Here is a 17592-nt window from a genome sequence, read left to right as displayed (position 1 = left end):
AACATTAACATACTAGCATATTAAATAGATAAGTACATTTGTGAATAGAAATATATAAGTGAAAAACCATCACAAAAAATAAGATAAATATACTTTTTCAATTGATGCAGAGCTTATATGATGTATTTCCTAATCATTATTCCATAACATGTATGAACAGATAATTAACTCTGTTTATACATAGTACACTAAAGGATACTATATATGTTAAGTATTGAAATAACTTCATTTGATTATTTAATAAAGAAGTCATTTCAATAATTAACTCTGTTTATACTGGTTTCAAAAAATATATATAAGATTAACAATGGAGATTAAAGGAAGTTCACAAAATTAAAAGTAAAATCATCAATGAATACAAAGTGATTTGGTTTCTAGTTTCATATCTTCTAATCAGATACAACAAAGAAATCCACAACCAAGCAAATGAAAGCATTTCTAAAAATATAATTCATTATATAAAAATCCTTTACTTCATCAAATAATGAACTTTAAGGAGGACAATTCTTTTGTTTTACTTTTTTTTTATTGTGACTAATACAATTTTAAGGTCTCAAAGGAAAGCTAAACAATAACTATTGAAGAGACCTCAACCAAAAAAGTGCATCTTTAAGAGATGATAGTTTTAGCCTACTTAAAAATGATCCAATAAGCCGATACTCGACTTCACTTCTTCTTTGACCGAAACTAGAGGTTGTCAGTACCTTAGTCGTTAAGCAAAGAAGCCACTGCATTATCTACAAAAAAAATCTCTGTCAGCACATTAAATTCAAATATAATAAATAGGTTGTTACAATAGTCCTTGTGCATAAGTTTTATTTAACTTTCAGTATAAATTTTCACATTTAAAATGTTCTTCAAAATATAGGCCTCATTATCAATTATCAATAAATTACTTTGATCCATATTTCTGCCAAAAGTTAAATTCGGTAGTGATATGTGAGACGAAAAACTCAAATCCTGATTTTGCACCCACACTGCTTTCAGAGTAATGGGTCTTTAAAAACTGGGCAATTGATTGGAAAAAATAATAGCGAGGCAGTGAAAGCTCAGAGCTGTAAGGTGGGCCATGGCGCCAACACTCTCCGTGTCACAAAAATTTGCTTACGCTAAGAGTGAATGATGGATAGGAGTGTTGTCTTTGGCCACATAACTTGGAATTTCTTTTAAACAGCGGCTTACATTGCATCTGAAACACCCATTTTGAATGATAATCCTTGAGTGGTCTCCAATGGATTTTGGGGGACACAATTGAGTTATTCAGTATCATTCTTAAGGTTGACCTGACCTAGGCTCATCTTGAAAAAACTGTGGTTCCCAGAATCAAACCTAAGTCTATACCAAAACCATGCTGTTTTATAATGTATCACATTTTCATCTTTCACCGCATGAATTTTCTGCCTTCACACTTACTCCTTTTTCCAGTAGTTCATAAAAAGACCAAGAATGACAATTTTTCCTTTAAGATTTTCAGTGTAATTTATTACATAAAATGATAGGCAGAGACATTTCAAAAACATAATTAAATAAAGGATTATACAACATAGTTGCATTGTTTAGATAAGAATTAAAAATGAAACTTTAATATCAGTATTGATTTATGCACTAAGACTTTTGTAACAAAAAGTTATAAATATTTTTTATAGTTTCAGCTAATGAAATTTTGTTGATTTTTTTTTATCTAATCTGAAAAAAATACTTCTGTGATAAACTATACATCATCGCTTAACAAGTAGCATACCATAAGTGAATAAACACGAAAATTTAATAAAGCGTAATGATGGATCCATATTTTAACAAGTAATTAACAATAAAGTTAGTTTCACAACATCAGCTACTGTTGTGTTATATTAGCAGTTTCTGTTTTCTTATAATAACTCAAGCCTACTGGCAATATAACAAAGCCTGTCATTATGTTGACATTAGAAATGAATAAGACCATGTTACATATCAAGTGATAATATAAATGATATCAGGCAAACAATAGCTATTATATGATAGTTTGTTATCATTAGTATAAGATAGAAAAATTATGTACTTCGGTGTTAGATGGAGGATTCACAGATTTTAACCAATCGCTTGGTGACCATAGGTACAACTGAAGGACATTTGCAGCAAATTCAGCAGACGGCCTCTAAAATAGTAATTTGAAATCATATCAGATATAAACCATCAATCATTGTATTTGAAACCATATAATTATATCAATATGATGTAGATCAATTTATTAATGAGTAAAAACAAATAGGAATTTTCAATATATCGCTGCTTTGCTTCAATAGTTTTGGTTTTGTCAAATTTCATTATTCAATCATAGCAATGATACAAAAATATATTTAAAATAAGAAGTACCTTTTTAAAAAAGTCATAAGAAAACAATGGAAATCAGTGTTTTCCGCTACATTATTAATATAACTTTGGTTTCGTTTTTTATATCAGTGTTTATATTCAATTATTAATACAATTTTTTTTTTTTTATATTAATCTTTATATTAAATTATTAACTTAACTTTTTTTTAATATCAGTCTTTATAATAAATTATTGATACTACTTTTTAGGCAGTTTAAAGAGAAAAGAAAAACAATTAAAAAAATTTAATTAATTTACTGTGACCTATATTTTCATGGAATTGAGAATTTAAAAATCTTAATTTGAATTAATTTTATAATTTATATAAACAAAAGGTAATTTTCATAATATAATAAATTGAGCCCATACCTGACCAATACAAATTAGTAAACTTAATAATAATACCTGTGAAGGCTTTACAGTTAATAAGGACTTATATAAAGCTGATAGAATCGGAGGGCCTGGCACATCAGGTAAATCAGATTCCTTATAAGTTGTAGAGAAGAGCGGATCTGGATTATTTATACATCGATAAAATGGGTTCCAGCCAAGGAGAATTTCAGCAATCATTGCGCCGACAGCCCAGCCATCTGATTTTGAATAATCTATTCCAGACAGTAGGCTTGGCTGAGCACAAGCCACCTGAAGCATCAAATAATAACATTATGATTTTACAAATTTTTATATAATTATATAGTACCAGGCAATGGAAGAAATAATATAAAAGTTAATTTTTACATTATAAAAAGTAAGATAAAATTTTAAAACTAAATAAATAAACAAGAAAATTGACATCACTGAAGCTCTGTTCGGTTTAAGAGAAGGTTATCACAAATTAATAAACATGCATAAAAAATAATTATGGTCCTTGTTGATGGGTAAACAACCAAAGCAAGAGAAAACAGAAATATTGTCAAAAGAAACCTTGTGACAACCACTAGAATGATTCTTATGTAGATATAAAATGCTGCTACAGCTAATTTTGAAACACGTGCTATATTTTTTACATGAAATAGTACTATCCCTTTGAAGATTAGAAAAAACAAAACAAAAAGGAAATGTACTGTGACATTACATAGGTGATAGCAAGAGTAAAGAATATTACAAAAATTTATTTAATAGCAATTTTAGAGAAAAGAACATTGAAGATGCTACTTAAAAGAGCACTAACCACAAACATAATCTCATGACACCTTCACTCATGAACGAATGGATTTTAAGGGTCAGGAAAGAAGAGAATCAGAATATATGGTCCTGTCAGTGAGAATGGTAACTGGAGGTCACCATTCCATGCTTATGGTGAAAAGGTAATGTGAAGAAATTGTTCAGAGGATGGAAGAGGCTCTTATAAGGCTGAAGCACCTTGAAATATCAAATTTTAAAAAATATCGAACTTAAATGAAAAAGTAGCCAATGAACGAAATATACCTTTTATATGTTCCAGCATGTTTTGTAACATTATCTCTGTTACAGAGAACAAACAAAACAGGCAGAATTATGTTTTAAAAAAATTATGCCTAAAATTAAATATTTGACAGGTTTTATCTTACCTCTGGTGCCATAAGGGCTGCATTTCCACCCCTGTTTGTGTCATAACTTCTGAATGGAATCACTAATCCTGAATTTTTTTCGGCTAAGGCACATCCAAAATCTGTTAGCGCAATATTAGGGTATCCATCTTCTCCAAATTCCATGAGGATATTGTCACTTTTCAAATCTCTATTAAAATAAGCCACACATTCATACTATCAAGAATGTGAAGAACAGAGAAATACAATTAACTTCTTTTTAAAAATTAATAATTTTTAATCCATTTTGAAATTAGTGATTTCAATTAGAAAATTTGCATTTGAAGTGCTGATTAAGAAAATTTAATAATAATTTACAATTATTAAGAAGAACATATTTTATAGAAAGGTTATTTTTCTAGTATTATAAATGTTTAAAAAATAAAATACGATTAAAACTTTACAATATCCAGACAAATTTATAAAATATTCTCTTTTTACTACTAAGACAAACTAGATTTCTATTATACTTTTTATATATATAAACAATAGAGTGCTACCGATGGGTAGTTTCTCTACATGCCTGTATCACTCCATTTTAACTGAGATCAAAATTACTAAATGTATTATAATGTACAGTAGTAAAAAGCAATAAATTAAAAAAATATATAAACAAAACATTATTATATTACATGTTTATATTTCAAGAGCTCCTTTCCATCCTATCATCAGAACAGAATAATTCTTAAAATTATGTACATAATGCTTTTGCAATCATATTTATGTTAATTTCTAAAAAAAAAAAATTGTAAACAAAACTAAATCCTCTAAATTATGCAAAGTTGTGTTTTAAATATATAATCAATACAATTATATAAAGCTAAATAGACCCTTGATAGAAAGAAGACTTTAACATGTATAACATTATAATGAAAAGCTTGTGCAGGTACATGACAATAACCTTGCAATTACATTGCCTACGAAGCTGAAGCTTTTTTTCTATTATTCACTCTGGATTAACCAGGTCTCCCACTTAACCAGCAATTTCGCAGACAGGACAAAAAGGATAAGTGGGGTTCTACTATACATAATTATAAGAATTCTTTAGTTCTGAAAAGTTGGAAGAAGTTCCTAAACATAAACATAATAAGCATGTAAAAAAATACACATATTTTAACACACCAAGTTACTAAAAGTCAACCTAGTAAATGCATCAAAATTTTAGGCAATAATTCCATTGTAGTAATGGCTAACTAGTTAACAGTTTCAACATATTAGTTCATAAATAAATAATTGTCAATAAAATAGAAAGTAATCACAAATAATACCTATGAGCAATTCCATTCCTATTTATATGAACAACAGCCTCTAATATTTGTGCAACAATCAAGATTGCTTCTCTTCCTTCTACCTTATGCTCTTCCAGATATTCTTTCAATGTTGTATCATACCTAGAAGCAAAATCATAACTTATTAAACCCAATCCTATAAATTATAGGTACTAATTGTTTTTATTTCAAAATTTATTATTATGAGGAATAACAGAAGTCCCAAAGACACTATAACACTTAAAATTTGGATTTTATTCAAAACTAATAATGAAATAAAAAAACTCTGTAAAATATAATTTACAGAAATTGTTTGCTGAAAGATATAATCTTGATTGTTTTGGAAAAAAAAAAGACAAAATATTGCTACTTTTTTGTTTGTTAACCCCAACATCGGAAACAATTGGTTTTGTGAGTATACAAAATTGCTTAAATTTTATGTACATAAAATTTGATTCTATCCTAAAAAAAAATAAATAAAAAAGTAAAGCTCAGATTTATAATCAGATAATCAGTGACCCCCGAAAAAAAAGTAGATTGTACCAAAACTCAGTATTATAAGTAAACGTTTATAGATTTTTCCTATATTACCTAAACTAGAAGTAGATGCGTGAAATCACAGAAAATATAGCAATGATATGGCAGCTCTTCAAGAGATTAGATGAGGTGATGAATTTTGTGGAGTTGAACAAATACATATCATATATCGAAATGGAAATGAACAAACCTCACAAGAAATTGGCTTCTTCATAAAGAAATACCTAAAGCACTCATAGTAAATGACCTTGGCCCATCAGCAGAAAAGAGGTGAAAGACATTTGATGCATAGGACACACACCTTCATTATGAGGTTAAAATAGTGATGGGAGCTATTTATACTCAGAATGGAAAAAAAAAAAAAAAAGCATTTGCCCCAGCCATTCATTGGAAGGCAGGACATAACGAGCCTAAAGAAAGTGGTATCAAATTGATTGATAGTGTTTTGAACAGAGGGTTTAGAATAGTCTGTACTATATTTTTCCATAAGGAAATTCACAAAGAAACTTAGCTATCTCTTGAAAAAGTTTGTCGGGGGGTGCGGTCAGCAAAGAACAACATAAATAAACAAAACAATATTTATTTATTTTATGCCGACGTTAGCTATCTCTATGTGAAAATCACTCCAAACCAAATAATCAACATCCTATAGACAGAAGGCATGCATTACAGTTTCCAGATGTTCAAAATTACCTTGGAGCAGTATATGGCAAGCTATATAACTATATAGTTATCGGAAAGTGTAAGTGGAAACGCAAAAGACCAGAAGTGAAAGGCCCAAAAAATTGTTTTGACTTATGATGTGGAAAATAAGCTACTGGTAAAAACGGTATGAGTTGATGTTGGCTACATCTTTAGGCCATCAGTAATGATCTAGGATTCAAAATCATCCCAGAGTGCTAAGCTGCTTATATCATTACTTCATAATTAGGCCCACAGTAAAATGCAGAATTGAAACCTGAGTTATGACTATTGCAAATGAGAACATGGGAGAAGAATATCAAGGAAAGTATTTGGGCCTGTACCAGTGAATGATGGATACAAGATAAACACGAATTCCGAATAGAAAGAATTACTTCCTGAGCCAGATATTGAAAGGAACTGGCTTGAACCCAAGTGATGTTGAGCCCTAAGCATTTTGCTCATCTGGACACAACCTGTGTTTGTTTTTTAAATCATGAGCGGACGCAAGCAGATCTTATATGAAATCTGGTCTCTTCAGCCCCAGATGTAAGAGCTACAATTTACAATTCAAAAGGCATTGAAAGTAATCGTAAAAATTTTTGTCATCATCATGTCCAATTATATAAAAAAAAAAAAAAATACAAAGACAAATGTTTTATGGTCATCGGGAGAGGTAAACTTCGCAAAAGATGATTGGATGGCGTAGAAAATGACATCCTACAACTTCATATACTACGACAGCAACCCAGCAATGATTTCTGATATTTTTAATTTTGATATATTCGGGAACACAATTTTATCGTAACACACGAGATTAATTTAATTTATAAAGTTCATCTCGAGAAACCTGGGTTATGACAATGGCAAATGAGAACGTGCTAAGAAAATGGGAGAAGAATAATAAAGAATCGCCTTCATTCAACTTCCGCTTTTCAATATCGTCGGCAAATATGTGAAACATTGTAATTTAAAAAAAAATTATTTAGGGTAATTTTATAATAAATGGAATATGGCATATGAGGATTAAATTCATAGCTTTTTTTTTTCGATTCTATCACAGAAAACAACAAACTTCATTATGATTAAAAGTTAATTTATTAAAGGTTTTTCACCCATAGCGAAAATTTGAGAACCATTAGTTACCTGGTTCCACTATTTCGCTGACGATATAACCAACAATCTACTCATTTTGAAAACATGTGTTATACAAAATGTAAATTTTAAGTTAAAAACTACAAAAAACAACTTTTCTTCTCAAGAGGTATGTTCGTCTTTTGGTGGACTGTGGTAGGAGCTGTATTCGTTGTTTATGTCACTGCAACCATCCTCGTGACCTTCAAGAGGCATAACTAAGCCAACTCCAAGATCATTGAGGTAAAGGAACGACTATCATTGTCATCAAACAGTCAGTATTAAACATTTTACAAGTTTCTATGGTGTGCCCGCCCATACTGGAACCATAATAATAGTAGAGTTAACCTTAATCTTCGGCGATATTTTTCTTTAAAAAGAAAAATAGCTTATGCCTATTCGTGTATCCGAAATAACCAGAAAGTACCATAAAGAAAAAAAAAAAAAAGAAAAAACATCAAGACTTTATTCCCAGGCCTCCGTGGGGCTTAGAAGAATAAAAAAAAGCTCTGAATTGGATGTAGTGTAACCTCAATGTTCCTGTTAACTTTCCTTTTTCCTTTCAATCCTTTTTAAGTCCAAATATTTCAGGAAGGTTCAAGACAAAACATTGTAATTAAAAAAAACATGTTAACATTGTGAAAGTTACCATATTTTTTTATAATAGTTATTTATTAAATACTAGATGGTAGAGTCTTGTTTTTACAATTATTTATATAATATTTATGAAAAGATTTGGCATAAAATACTTAGATTTCACATTAGTCTTGCCATTTTGGTTTCTGGGAAAAAGACTGCTTTCCATCCCTTGATTCTCTTGGGATGGTACTCTTAATAAAATCAATGTATTTTTTCTTTTTTAATGGTCATTGATTGAATGTCTTTTAGTGTTTAAAAATATTTACTTATTAGTTTTTAAACCTTAATTTACTTTGTAAATATAAATTAACACAAGTTATAAGTTTTCACAATCGTTAAATATTGTCAAGTATCATTCCAAAGTGATTAATGTATTCCCGATTTCGCCATTAGACTTATTAAAATCCATTATATTTAAATATTCAAATCCACAAAATAAAAATACCCACTTCACTTCCTATTGATCAAATAAATGATATTCATCAATAAAAAACAATATTATGTTAATAAAAACGTTTTAATAGTCCTCTATTTTAAAAGAAATATTTATAATTATTAAATAATCATTAATTTATATTTATCAAATGAAATATGACTTTTTACTAACAAAACATATTATTAAAATAACTATGTTTAGTTTGAATTGTTAATATTAATGAATCTTTTTAATATTAAAAATGTTATTGTTTAATTTCTAGTGCCTGTGTTATGTCCACAGTATCTGTGATTACTTTTTGATTTTATTTAATAAGATAAATAATATCGCTACAATACATTACAAATAAGAGAAACCTACATCATAAAATTATACAAAGATAATATTATAACAGAGTTAAGATTTGCTACCTAGAATTACAAAAATTAATTAATTATTTACATTTTGAATTTAAGTTTCTGAATGAACCTATCAATACTTTCAAGCATGCTAGAAGTTGATATGATCTCTCAAGGTCAGTAGTATAATTAATTTTACTCCATTACCAAACTAATATCTCCTACCATTACCAGTACAACTGCTATTAAATAAAATAAGCTTGTAAAATCAAATATAGAAGCCTTTTATAATTAGAATTGACTTTTCCAAACTTTATTAATTACCTAAATTTAGAAAAAAAAGCCAAAATATTATGTTAACTTTAGAATAACTTTTTTCACAATTTATTTCCAATAATGAAAAAGTTAATGTACATTTCGTAGCATTCTTGAAATACAAATATTAATTTATAGAAATAGTTATATGTATAATATTTTTTAAAAGCACTAACAATAAATGAAATATGTGAATAAAATTAATTTTTAAAGAAAATTCAGATTTCATTATTCAAATATTTTTACAATTATTAAAAAATTAAACTAAATCTGTATTACTACAACCCATGAAGACTCAGGAGTTCAGTACTTTGTAAGGGAGTACTGTTACTAGACCAACGGTTGCACAAGGAGGTGATTTGGTCAAAATCATGCTCGACTGCCAGATTTTTACCCAATTAGGAGGCTGGGTGAACCCCAGGAGGGTTCCAGAACACACAAGAGTTGACTCACGGCTGCAGTGTAACAGAAAACAATTTTCTGACCAGCCGGATTCAGTAGCCACAGGCCTTACCCCGCGACTACCCGCTTCCCCATTTACAATTATAAAGGCTAAAATAAAAATATGAAGACAAAATTCCTTATTCTTATTTTTGTAATATGTTTTATTAATTGCAGGAATAGAATGATAATGAGCAAGGAAAATGTTAGAAGTAGCACTACTTTATGCATTGAAAGCAATCCTACTGATTACATTATTGTGTATATTACTAAAAGCATTCAAAGTAACCTCTGATCCTTCGGTGGCTCAAAGGTAATTAAACTTTATTCTAATAAATAATTTAATACATAGTTTATTAAGTCCACAAGCAATAAAAATATTAGCAAACAAAAATACAAAAAAAAACAACTATGAAACTGAGATTTTTTTTAACTTCATTAATTGGAATTCAGGCTCAATTATTAATATTGCTATATTTGAGGATGTATATACATTAATTGAACACTATTGAAACTTTCATATCAATTAATATATAGATGAAGTGATAAGACGGTAACTATAGTAACATAAATGGTAATGATGAGAAGATAGTTGACCGTGGAAAATATATATGAGGAGAAGATGGTTGGGGTGCAGTCAGAATATAACACAAATATGTTGAAAAAACTTATTTAATAGTGCCAAAGTTTCAGCCAGAATTTCTAGCCTTCATCAGGGTTGCTAGTACCAAATCGGAAAACTAAGTTAGTTTAACTGATTTAGTAAGTTAGTAACTAAGTTTAACTAATTTAGTAAACTGAGTTAAGTTAACTGACTTAGTTTTCCTATTACCTACTAGGAGCCCTAATGAAGGCTAGATATTCTGGGCGAAACGTTGGCACTATTAAATAAGTTTTTCAACTTATTTGTGTTTTATTCTGACCACACCCCCAACCACCTTTCCCACATATAAATGGTAACAGCTAACCTAATATAACCATTAATGCTGGTTTGATTTAGTTGATTTTTTTCTTATTCTTTTAGGCTATTTGCTTATCTATGGATATTGTTTGTTTGTTTTGAAAGGGAGTTTGATATTGTTCACCCTCACTGTGCTTCAATATTAGTACTACAACTATCAAACTGCGGTAAAAGATTTTTTAGGAGTGAAACAAAGTTGATATTCATTTTTAGCACCTCGAGAAATCCTCTAATACAAAGTTCCAAAAAATTGGAAAATAAAAAGAATAGAACTAAGTTTAACATGACTAAAACAAACAGTACTCGCTGAATTGACGAATGTGACACAGATTTTCACATTATTTAGACCTTCAGCCATTATTACATAACAGTTCCATCCATCAAATTATTATTTTCATTAGTTTAATACCAATTAGTTTTATAAAAATGAGTAATATTACGAAAGAATCAATTTAAGACGTATCTTAGGAAACCAAAAAATGATTATTTAATTACACTTATTTATTTAAAACAAAAAATGAAATTTCAGTTTTATCAAAAGTTTAAAAATGTTGTCATGAGAAAGGATGGCCATGATCATATATACACATATTTACAACCATAAAAAATTCTTTAGGATAATTATTTTCTTATGAAACTTCTACCATGGCAAGATACAACTTAACTAAGCTCAAGCTCAAAATATTTTCGCTTAGGAAATATTATTACCGAAGTTATACCACTCATCATTGGGGAAAATAAATTTTCAAAATAGGGTGAAATTCAATTTTTTTTCTGACATAACAGGTGTTACGACTGTCAAGGTTTCAGTCACAAATCAATACAGACATCTCTTTAATAGGGAACCAAAAAGTAAAAGTGAATGCAGTAAAGGTGTTATGTGTTATTTTGAGGGAAGCTATTTTCTAACTAATCATATGGACGTCCCCATCCTTGGAGGGTTAACAAGAACAACTATTGATGTTCCTAACTAAAATTTAAATATAATCCTAGCCAATCTTTCCTAATGTCTGGAAAAGAACTAAATTCATTTAGATGTAGTTTAGAATAAGATAGTATTGGATGTTATAACTGTATAAATATTGATTTATTTTATTTTTATTTTTTTAATTTAAATATATTTTTTTATTGGTTAACCAAACAGGAACACATCTGAGGATAGTTTGTAAATAAATAAATAAAGCTTGCAAAAGAAAAAAATTGTTGCCTCTAATAATAAATACCAATAATACCCATCCCCTCTCTTCCCTCACTCAGCCATTCTCATAACCAAAACTCAAAAAAATAAATAAATAAATCAACCTTCATGATAATAATAGAAAGTAATTTTAAGTCAGCCTTCCTAACAGATGTGTCATTTGAGTGGAATCATGTAATAATTGTCAAGGAAAAAAATGTTTAAAACTATTTTTTATACATTCATAATTTATTTATTAATTAATATATATATAAAAAAAAATCAAACACAGAACTAACTTATATTATAACAGAAATAACTCTTATACAAATCATCAACAAAAATAAAAAATTGAAATATTACTCATTTCCCTGAAAGAGTTTGGTTATTTTCCTAACTTGAAACATTTATTGCTCATGTACACTTTGACCAAATTTAAATTGTTTTGGTACTTTTAGAAAGAAGTTTTCCTTCTTTCTGATGATAACAATAAAATACAAATATGAAGGTAATAAAAATCACTGAACACATATTCAAACAATTATAAGTATATTATATTATATCTCAAATTCCCTAATAGGGTTTGATTCAATTTATAGCATTTGGTATATTGTTAAGTTCTTTTCATACTATAACAATTTTATGTTAATTGGTGCTATGAAAGATTTTCTTGATTTTTTGTTAAAAAATGGTATTACGTAACAGGAATTTGCAAAAAATCTATTAAAAAAATAGTTCATTTTCGGTTTTAGTACACCAAAACAAAAAAAAAAAATCAGTCATATTTATCAAATCATTTTTTCGTCGTCAACCTGTGTTATTTATCTGTCAGAAATTGAGCAAATATTACCTAATGAAATACATTAAGGTATTAAGTTCTTAGGTTAAAATTAATCCATATGCATACAAGAACAGACCGATTCCATTCATTGACACATAAAATATATGACATATATAAATATGTATGTATATCTACTTTTTTTTTTTTTTTTTTTTTCGGTTGGCTCTACAGACCTTGTACATGTTTGGGCACCAGAACCAGCTTTCTCCAAGTCTGCCTATCTTGGGCTATGTATATATATTATCACATTTAATTGAAGAATTTGCGAATGCAGTCATGGGTAACAACTAGTAATAATATAAATTAAATATTTTGATGTCAATTCTAGGACACTAACTAGTGGGATTCCAAGAGCAGGCTACAGCGGAGGAATCAGGAATTGTCCTTGTAATGGTTCATGAGGAGGATAAAGTACTTCGCTGCTCAAGAGATGGATTACAGGTAAATCTTAATATACCTAGCTGAGACCGCTATTGATAAGGATTAAACAAAATATTACTTGTTTATCACTTAAGCAGTATTTTCGTTATAAATTATCAAATAATTTATTTTTCATTAATTAATAATTAACATCATAATTTTTCAAAAGAAGTTTTCCCCATTAAAAAGTATCAATCAAAAGATAAAATTGCAATAATTCAAAAAAAGAATATAATGGACTCTAATTAGATTTTGAAAATGATATTTTGACGAAGATGACTTCTATAAGCAATGGACACAAATACAATTTTCTAATCATATTTATCTGTAAGAATTGTAAAGATTAAAAGGAAGGTTGGTAATATCCATCTTATAAGGGTTAAAAAATAATTGATAAAATTGAAGAATATATACTATCTAGTAGGAAGATAGTCTGGGTGGTGGTCAATAAAGGTACAAAATAGTAGGAAAAACTATTTAATATTACCCAATGTTTTGCCCCACTTTGCAAGGCATTGTCAGAGCTATATTGATTAAGAAATGGTTGACAACTTATTCAGTTCTACTTCATACAGTCAACCATTTTTTTTTCCGAATAGGAGATGATAGAAAAAGAATAAAAGATGCTCTCTTACTTGCTGTAAGCCCCATATGGATGGGTCACCTGTTCTGTGGTTCTGTTGCTAATATGTCAACCTCAGAACTGTGTGCCTCCAGTGCCATGCTCTGCTCCAGGGCTAGCAACAGAACAAGAACAAGCCAGAGGTCCCTGGAATGTCTACAGTTTCCAACAGTATGAGATTAGCCCTCTAATCAGCTCTGGTTGGCTATTTTTTTATTTATTTTGCAACTTAAATTCAAATTGTTAGTAATCATTAGAGAGAAAAATGCTCGGCACTGAGGAAAAGTTGGTTTGCATTTAACTATTTCTCATCATTCTTGGCTCTTTAAACAAAGTTGAATAAAATATGTCATAATTCATAGTGACCAATCACTGATAAACATAACCTTACTTTATAATATGCGATCAAACTTCTTTTAAACAATATTTACTAATTCAATAAAATTATATGTTTTAGATATCAGTTAAATATGTGGTATGCTGATATATTTTTAGTGGTGTTGTACACTGTAATAGCTACAGCTGTCATTTTATCTATTAGTAGATCCACAACATCAAGGTACATTTGTCCAAATACAAAAGGGTTTCCTAAACCTGTAACGCAAAAACCATCAAACAGGTAATGTCGTTACTTAGCAGGTTCTAAAATATTTTAAAAAAGTCACAAAACTAAGATAAGATTCTGAAATCAATTAACAGCAAGAATAAATTATTTAACAAATTATAATTGTTACTATTAGGCTCTATAATGAAATAATTTCCACAGAAAATAATAATGTTTAAAATATTATCCTACTAAAAACCATGGGGTAGTTGAAGTGTTCCTATTGAAAAAGAAGTAAGTGTTAAAATTTCCCAAAATTATTTTTTCACCTAACTGCATACAAGCAGGTAATACAACTCTTGAAGGTTCAAAAAGTTGTTGCGATTTTAAAAAGATTTGTAGATATCCTTACATTTAGTGCTACAAAGAAGGAAGCACCAATTGTAGATATGAAAATAAGATTCAAATCAAATGATCAGAATCAGGGCATTAAAATAAAAGTGGAAAAAGAACACAGACAAAAAATTCATTCCTTACAAGAGAAGTTTAAAAAGGAATTTTGTGGAAGAAGATTATTAGTAAAAAGGCTATGGTTAAGTAGCAGGGGGACCAAATATTCCTCTAACAAGTAATTTCTTCGAGAAACTGGGCTTTGAAAAGAACCAGTTATAGAACATAGCAGAAATCATTATAGACTCATTAGGGATCTTACATCATCCCCAAACATAATATTATGTTTTTGCTTCCTATCAATGGAAAAAACTCATTGGTTTGGATATTCTACTTGTCTCAAGCCTTTCATCTATTTTTTTTTTTACTATCTATTTCGTCTAATCTGTATGTTGTGTCTATTAGTAACTGGACAACTGGACCTAGCAATAGGTTCTCACAATTTTTTTTGTGTTCCTCCCCTAATTATAGAATCTTAGACTTCTTGCCAATTATAATTTCTTTGTCTGTAAAAGTGGTAAAGACAAGCATGCATCATCATTCTTTTTGTAAAGCAGTTTAAATAGCAGAATGTTTGTCAAATTCACTGTTATATGTGTAACTACCTAACGAAGTATATTTTGCTTTTTTTAATTGAACAATTGTTATGTCTTGAAAGTATTTTATTATTATATTATATCATAAACGAAAAAAATAAAGAAATAATATTTCTTCTCAGGTGGTACAAAAAAATAGTTACAGGTAACAATTATCATCAAATTTATCATAAAACATATAATGATGTGTGGTTCTATCTAAATAAATAAATCCTTGCTACACAACTGTTTCAATCTTCCACTATATTCTTCTCTCATTCTCTCTCTCCAATTTCAGTTCCTTCATCAAGAAGCTTTCACAATTGTTCAATGCTTTTCCAAATTATTTCAAGTTGTCAATGTGTAGTGTGAAGCTTGAGTATTGTAAATGAAACTCAGATATTTTAATGTTTCTACTTGAACAGGTCTAGGCCTAATGACCTTAAACTATTTATTTATTAGCACTTTTTTCTTAAGATATGATCTCAGCAAGATGAAGGAATCCAACTACATTAAAGGAGCACAACTATCCATAGGTTTTGTAACCAATTAAAAACATATATACATAACGAAAATCTGTATATAAAAATATTTGATATTAACAGGAGAGAAGAACCTGGAAAATCAGCTCGAGAAATTCAATCTACAAACATCAACTGTTCAAAATGTGATGAAATTCTGGCCAAAATAGATTTAGAGAAAAGAATGCCGAGTAAGTATACATATTACTATTTCCCCTTAAATGAGGAAACTCATAGTCAGCATTTTTCACTGTAACTTAGAATAACTAATGATATACAATAATTTAAAATATACATATTATATTTGATAAGATTAAGTATGAAGTAAAACTGAAATTTATTTACCAACAACACAGTGTTCTTCAATAAATATTGTCTCTAAACAGTAATAAATGCTAAATAATACCATTGAATTTAATGATAATATCATTTTCAATTTGGTCTTTAGTATAACCATTCATTTCACACCCACTGGCAAGATTAATGGAATTCAGAGTAAATGGATTTGAAATGAAAAAGCATGCGAAAGTCTTGTTCTTGGGCTTAATAAGCGTTTGGTATCAGGGTCTCCTATACAAACTAAAAAAAATAGACACTCCGAAATACTTGTATGATATTCTGTGCTCATCCCTCAATGACTGAACATTTACTGTTAGAATAAATAACACAAATTTCCCCTTCAAACCTATCCACACCAGTATTCTGCAAGGTTCAGTTCTTTTCCCCATTTCCAACTTTCACCTTCATGGTATCATAAGGTCCACTGTATCTCCATAGCGATGTTTGCTAACATAAAGTGATTTTTTCTCAACACAGCAACATCAAATTAACCCAGCCTGTACAAGATTAGTAATAATGTATCCTATCATAAATAAAAAATCCGGACTCAAACCAAATGTTCTACTATTCTTCAAACTATTCTCATTTATAAAGCAATACTTAGGCCATTACTAAAGTACAGTTGTGAAGTGAGGGGGCCAGCTACCTTTATGAAAAGAAAAAAATAACAGACATTGCAAAACAAGATTCTGAAAATTCCTCCTGGTTTGTATGAAATAGTCAATTGCATTATGAATTACAAAAAACTATTTTAAAAATTTTCACTCCAATCTTCCAACAGTTAAAAGGTGAAATGGCTAACAACTTAGGCAATCCAACCTCATCACAAAGGCTGAAGCCCGGGCTGATCCAACATATCCTGTTATAAACTATTTATTCTTATTATTAACACTATTCTACTTTGTTTTTTCTTTTTATTCAATTATTTTTTCAGCACAAGTATTTTTTTTTATTAATTCTATAAATATTATTTTTATAAATAAAATTGAATTAATAAAAAAAATTACTTCTACTGAAATATATAATATATATATAAGTTACGGTATGAGTCAGCTATTATTTCGATGTCAGCTGACTGAGGGGATCAGCTGATAGAACATATATAAGAGATGTAGCGAATACAATAAAGCCAGTGTTTTACAGCAGTTCAAGCGTGTTAGATCTTATTCCTTCTTCTCTTTTTTGACATTTTGCTTTCGCCAATACTTAACTATATATATTGTAATAATTTTTAAAAATATTAAAAATAAAATAGAAAGAATTTAGTGAGTTTTTAAACTTTCTTCAAATATAAGAGATAACTTTGGTTTCAAATTAAGAACTTTACTACTAAATGGATAATATAATTTTATTATATAAAAAAGAAACTCTTAATCTCAGGGCGTTTTGTTGCTAGGCAATCAGAATACAGATACTTACAATAATTTCTCTTAAT

At 28.9% G+C, this 17592-nt stretch overlaps 2 protein-coding genes across 6 annotated transcripts in view; one reads left to right on the top strand and one right to left on the bottom strand.

Annotated features, from left to right (window-relative positions):
• Positions 1 to 263: 263 nt before the first annotated feature.
• Pink1 (PTEN-induced putative kinase 1) overlaps positions 264 to 17592 on the bottom strand; it is a 27608-nt gene continuing 10279 nt past the window's right edge. The window contains exons 5-9 of the mRNA XM_014425811.2: positions 5187 to 5309; positions 3901 to 4069; positions 2756 to 2992; positions 2039 to 2134; positions 264 to 737 (exon numbers count right to left, since the gene is read on the bottom strand). Coding sequence (XP_014281297.1) covers positions 576 to 737; positions 2039 to 2134; positions 2756 to 2992; positions 3901 to 4069; positions 5187 to 5309 — 787 coding nt within the window. The 3' untranslated portion in view covers positions 264 to 575. The remainder of the gene's footprint in view (positions 738 to 2038; positions 2135 to 2755; positions 2993 to 3900; positions 4070 to 5186; positions 5310 to 17592) is intronic.
• Positions 7545 to 17592, top strand: part of LOC106684001 (uncharacterized) — a 13024-nt gene continuing 2976 nt past the window's right edge. For 2 of the 5 annotated variants that reach the window (XR_001343632.2, XM_014425813.2), the window contains exons 1-5: positions 7545 to 7781; positions 9885 to 10020; positions 12858 to 13127; positions 14186 to 14347; positions 15903 to 16009. Coding sequence is in view for 1 of the 5 variants with exons in the window: in XM_014425813.2 (XP_014281299.1) it covers positions 13084 to 13127; positions 14186 to 14347; positions 15903 to 16009 (313 nt within the window). In the remaining 4 variants the exon portion in view is untranslated. Of the gene's footprint in view, positions 7782 to 9068; positions 9128 to 9884; positions 10021 to 12857; positions 13128 to 14185; positions 14348 to 15902; positions 16010 to 17592 lie in introns of all 5 variants that reach the window. The other 3 variants (XR_001343634.3, XR_001343635.2, XR_001343633.3) reach the window with 3 other exon arrangements.

Source organism: Halyomorpha halys, unplaced genomic scaffold (assembly GCF_000696795.3).
Source record: "Halyomorpha halys isolate HHAL.00 unplaced genomic scaffold, Hhal_1.1 Scaffold533.1, whole genome shotgun sequence".
NCBI lineage: Eukaryota > Metazoa > Arthropoda > Insecta > Hemiptera > Pentatomidae > Halyomorpha > Halyomorpha halys.
Note: the sequence above shows the minus strand (reverse complement) of the source record. Positions and strands in the feature narration are given on the sequence as shown.